This window comes from Gnatocerus cornutus, unplaced genomic scaffold (genome assembly GCF_029298725.1).
Source record: "Gnatocerus cornutus isolate USDA-ARS CGAHR unplaced genomic scaffold, icGnaCorn1.1 ctg00000026.1, whole genome shotgun sequence".
Taxonomy (NCBI): domain Eukaryota; kingdom Metazoa; phylum Arthropoda; class Insecta; order Coleoptera; family Tenebrionidae; genus Gnatocerus; species Gnatocerus cornutus.
The window spans coordinates 1,736,506-1,741,769 of record NW_028275377.1 but is presented as its reverse complement, the minus strand read 5'-3'; the positions used below and the strand labels follow the sequence as shown (position 1 = coordinate 1,741,769).

At 29.9% G+C, this 5,264-nt stretch overlaps 1 protein-coding gene across 1 annotated transcript; it reads right to left on the bottom strand.

The window, feature by feature from the left end:
• Positions 1-226: 226 nt before the first annotated feature.
• Positions 227-4,643, bottom strand: LOC148166084 (uncharacterized). Its single transcript, XM_088049441.1, has 9 exons — positions 4,297-4,643; positions 3,932-4,240; positions 3,590-3,880; positions 3,417-3,426; positions 3,325-3,384; positions 3,010-3,258; positions 1,774-2,961; positions 538-1,683; positions 227-336 (listed from the first exon to the last, which is right to left on the bottom strand). Exons 1-9 carry the CDS (start codon positions 4,615-4,617, stop codon positions 227-229), a joined length of 3,684 nt encoding a protein of 1,227 aa, XP_087905567.1. The 5' UTR covers positions 4,618-4,643.
• Positions 4,644-5,264: the final 621 nt, after the last annotated feature.

Here is a 5,264-nt window from a genome sequence, read left to right as displayed (position 1 = left end):
GACTTCCGGTCGGTGAATGTAATGTTTGCGGGTTGTCTGCCAATCGGGCGCAAATAAAGAGTCGCCATCTATCGGCGAGTCAATGGTTTGAAACTTGGGTGGATGTGTATGTGGTGTGTGCGGGTACTCGTCGAAATGACTATATCCTGAGAGAGGTTGTCGGTAGGAGGCGCCGTGGGCCGATAAACAGTTCAATTTGCGCGGGCGCGTCTAAATGGCGGGAGATTTAAAAATCTCGTCGGTTGCGTGCGCGTCTAAACGGCGGGAGATTTAAAAATCTCATCGATCGCGCGCTTCTTTTAAATCTTGTGGGGATATCAATAATTGAAATATTTACTAAAAGATATAAAAATTGCGTGGGCGAAATGTGTAAAATAATAAATCATTATTTTTTATCTATTATTATTACATAATATTTAACATTAATACATCGAAAATATAAATCATAATAATAATGAAAATAGAAGCAAAAAGTATAAAATAGCAAAAATGTTAATTGAAAGTAAAAAGCATAAAATTTTATGTATTATGATGTACGTAATTTTTTAGCAGGATGTTTTCTGTTGTCCTCGTTGTCATCGTACTTGTCGAGATCATCATCGCGATGGTGTTTGGGGTTGTAGTCTGTAAATGAAATATTATCAATATTTTGAGATGAATGATCGATATTATCGTCATGCTGGTGTTGAATGGAATAATGTCCCCATGGAAGTGTCTCGAAATTATTTGAACAAATGTATCGTTTATTATCAAAAGGTGATAAAGCAATTTTATTAATTTTAAACGTATAAAGTTGATGTTTTTTTGATCGAATTGTATTAAATGAAGCTAAAACAGTGTCATAATTGATTAATGTATTATAAAAATCATCAAAGGTAATCGATCTTGGATCATTATTTGTTATAGTAATTTTAGCTTTTCTTCCAACACCTTTTATTTTTGAAAAATTGTCATCAATTCCGTTTACTTTTAATGAATAAACTTTTGGTCTTAATGATACGAATTCAGTTAAAATTTTTGATTTTAACTCATCCTTCATCATTCCGGGAACCTTCTTATTGACTTGTTTTATATTAAAAATATTATTGATAGGATAATCAGAGGTATCAAAATAATTATCACAATCTGTTCTAATTAAATCGTAAATTGTTGTTTTATCGTTTTTGTTAAGCGAAGTAAATTGATAAATCAAACTGTCAGTATCCATATAAAGAATTTGACTTTTAAAATATTCTGAAAATCGATTTTTTATGTATTTGTAATGGAAGTCGTACATTACAATTTTAGATAATTCTAATATAGTAAATCCTAGATATATTGGTTTATTTAATAAAATTGATGCTTTTGATAATTCTATTGCAATGAAATTTTCATTAAATATATCGACAGATTTAAATGTTGGTCTTGAAATATATTTTCTCGCTGATTTCCAATTTTTTACTAGTCTGATATCTCTTTTATTACGATCTGATTCTAGTGTTTTTCCGTAAACACTGTTTATCATGTTTTTAAAGAAAACTTTTTCAAATTCGTTTTTGGAATTCGTTCTTAATGTGGTATTTAGATCAATGTACGGTTTTAACCATGGTTTTTGAAGAAAACTTAATATTCTATGAATTTTGATTAATCGTATACCGAAAGTGAGTGCTTGTTTGAGATTTCTGTAGTGAATAACATATTTTTCTTTATTATATAATGTAGTTAATAATTTTGGAATTTTTTGATTTGATCCATCTGGAGGTATCATTTTTTCAGGGCAAAAAGGTAAATCACTATGCGAATCATGCAATTCTCGAGGATATTCTAATGAAACTTCGAGAAAAAACCCTGTATCTGCATCATTAGCAATGTTGTTAACATCAAAATTTTCGATTTCACTATCATCTATCCATTTGAAATCACCGTACGGTAAATAATCGGTCTGACAATAACCATATAAATTATTTACATCCCAATATATTAAATATTTTTTGTCATCGTAAGGATCGTACGATTCTTGATGAAATCTATTGTTAGCTTTAGCGTATCTGTAAATGGATTGTGTTAAGCCGCCTCGAATTCCGCGTTCAATAAATAAAATCATATTAATATCATCTAATAATTGTAAATTAATTTTTGTTATTTTTAATGCGGCCGCCCACGATAAACCAGGACTTGTAAAAAATCCTGCTGCATCAAGTCCGTAATAACGAAGAGTTAATTGTCTAAAATTTTCAAAAACGTCCGCTAATAATGCTACATCACTTTTTAGGTAAATGTCTGAATATTCTCCCAAAGAACGTACATTAAAAATTTTCCATACCTTTTGTGCATGTGAATATGAATCATCAGAAACTTTTTCATTGTTAAGTTCATTGTAAAAATACTCTTTTTTAGGTAAAGTAATAATTTTTTCTAAGCATTCTAAATTATTAACTAAATCGTAGGGGAAAACACCTTTTCGATTTATTAAATCAAAATGTTCATTCTCCGGAAAAAGACTTTTAACAACATTTAATTGTTCGCGAGTTAAATTTTGAGTTAATGATTCCAATGATCCAGGCATGAAACGAAGCGAGTCAAGAAATCGAACTTTAATTTTTTTATTAATAGTAGCTGTAAATGAAATGTATGTTTCAGAGTTTAAAGGAATTATATCGATATTGTAACATTGACTGTTTAATTCATCAATAAATAAATGTGCATCGTATTTGCTGAGATTATGAAAAATTATCGGTATTACTAAATATGGATCATTTCTAGTTTGTAAATTGCAATTTTGACAATACGGACCAATATATTCACCAGTGAAATGATTGTGATGACGTGTTTTTTTATTTAAATTTGAAAATTGAATATCACAAATGGGACATTTTTCAGCTATTTCGAATTCATTTTTTTCTTCTTCAGTCAAATCAGGAATAGGTTTTTCCTCGAAAGTTGATAAAAATGTATAAATTCTATCGCATTCATTTTTCAATTCTGAAATAAACCATGAAGCGACACTTTGATCAGTACTTATTTTTTTACGATACATTTTATATTGTGAATTTATATTTGAATTAAACGAACAAATTGTAATAAATCCGGCACTATACGGTAAATGAAATTGATAAGGATGTGTAAATGAATTGTTAGATTTATCAGGTTCACAAGAGGAAATTTTTTTTGTAAGACACTCAAAATCAGCATAAATAACAAAAGGTTTTGGAAGTAATGCCCTGAAATTTTTGAAATATAAATTTTTTTCATCTTCTGTCGGAAGAGTAATTTTAGATGCTGAAAATAAACTGCAATCTTTTTGATGAGTTTCAAATTTTGATTTTACAGAAAAATGATTTAAACATCTATCACAAATATAAATATTTGTATGTGACTTTGTAATGCTTGAATGACATACTTTTCCTAAATCAGTTATCAAACAATAATGCCCAAACCTTTGATGATCTTTTTTCAAATACAATAAATTTATATGATTTTGTTTTATTTCTTTGGTATGATATAAAGGTCCTTCAACAGTTTCATTTTTATTATTGTAAGAAAAAACGTTTATTGAAATTGAAAGATTTTGTTTTTCAAATTTCCGAATTTCTTTTATTTGAACGGGTACTTCGATTCCATGCAAATTTAAAATTTCATAATAATTTTGAGGATATGAAGATGTTTGATTTTTTTTCGAATTATTTTGACAAGGATATAGAGACGCCAAGACACACCAGATAAAGCATTTTCGATCATCATTCAAAATATTAATAATACCTCTGTTTTTCTTCAGTTTTCTCGGTAGTGGTATGTACGTGCTGATTCCTCCGGAAATTGGTGAGAATTTGTTCAATGATATAGTCAGATATGAAATAGAATCGAATTGCCATCCACTTCCAGATGCTTCGAAATTGCATGACTATAAAATTTATAAAATTAATCATAATAAGATATTTGTGTATATACATACTTGTGCGATGAGATTTTCAAATAATTTCTTTAAAATTTGATGAATTTTTTCGTGTGGGGTAGTCCTCAAAATAATTTTGTTGTCCGTGTTGAAATATTTATTCTCAATTAGAATTTTGTCGTTATCCAATCTTAATTTGTATCTGGAGCACAATTCCAAGTTCATTTTCATCGCTCCCATTTCTTTTTTCTGAGTTTCTAACAAATCAATGATAACATCCAACGCATCAGACAAGAATTCGTGCAAATCAACATGATCGTGATTGTAGACGATGTATGTCATGACCCGAGATTTGAATGCTGATAATGACTGTAAGAATGTTATAACATTAATTTTAATTCAATTTACGTTAAAACACTACTTACTTTGATTAAAGAAATTCGAGGGCACGATGCGGGAGATGATGATGATGATGACGATTGCGCTTGTTGCAGACCACTTCCTTTACGTTGATGATATTCTTGTAATTTTCTATTAAGTTTTTCTCTCAAACATTGAATTTGAATAAATTTTGTCTGATTCTTCCTTTTATCCCACACAGATAATTTTGACGAATTTTCCAATATTGACTTAAATTTTTCTGACAAATCAACAATTTCTTCATGTGTTTGTTTACGGAGATTTTCTTCTGATTCCAAATTTAAATTATTGATCATTTCTTCGATTTTTGAAATTGTTTCATCCATGATTGCTGAGAACGATAAAGATGGTGATGATGATGATGATTATGATGACGAGTACGACGACGACGAGGAAGACGGAGAATTAGTCGTGATGTTTTTCAAATACGAAGACGTTTGCCTTGTCAGCTTTGCCAAAGTCTTTCTTGCCCTTGTAAATTATGCTGGATCCTTTGTCACTTAATAAGTATTCTCGAAGAAGACGATCGTTAAAAAAATTTTCGGAAATACGTCGAGGAAGAAATAAGTCACCCTTTTCCTCGATAGTGCACACTACACATTCACCAAACTTTGTATTAATTAATTTTATATTTTCAATTTTATATGGCTGATCAATCGTTAAATCTTCATCTGCTCGAACTCGCGGTAGTAATGTGCAAGAAGCAGATTCGTTTAATGCTTTAAACGCTTGCTCGGGATTCATTTTGATTGTGCGGAGTTATATGACTGTATATCAGTAACGGTGCTAAATGATTGACTGAAGAAAATGTACGTAATTAGTATAGTTTTATAGTTAATGATGATGTAGCGAAGCAAATTCTGATTGGATAATATATTTTAAAATTCGTCATAATCGGACGAAACCGGTGACGATGAAGGAGAAGGAGAAGACGATAAATTTGACGTACTAGCTAAAGAATATTTTTCATTGT

Coding starts and splice junctions, on each gene's coding strand:
- LOC148166084 (XM_088049441.1), bottom strand. CDS start 4,617: ATGGATGAAACAATTTCAAAAATCGAAGAAATGATCAATAATTTAAAT. Junction 2,962..3,009: donor TTCACAATATAAAATGTATC/GTAAAAAAATAA, acceptor GGTTTATTTCAG/AATTGAAAAATGAATGCGAT. Junction 337..537: donor ACATCCTGCTAAAAAATTAC/GTACATCATAAT, acceptor TATATCTTTTAG/TAAATATTTCAATTATTGAT.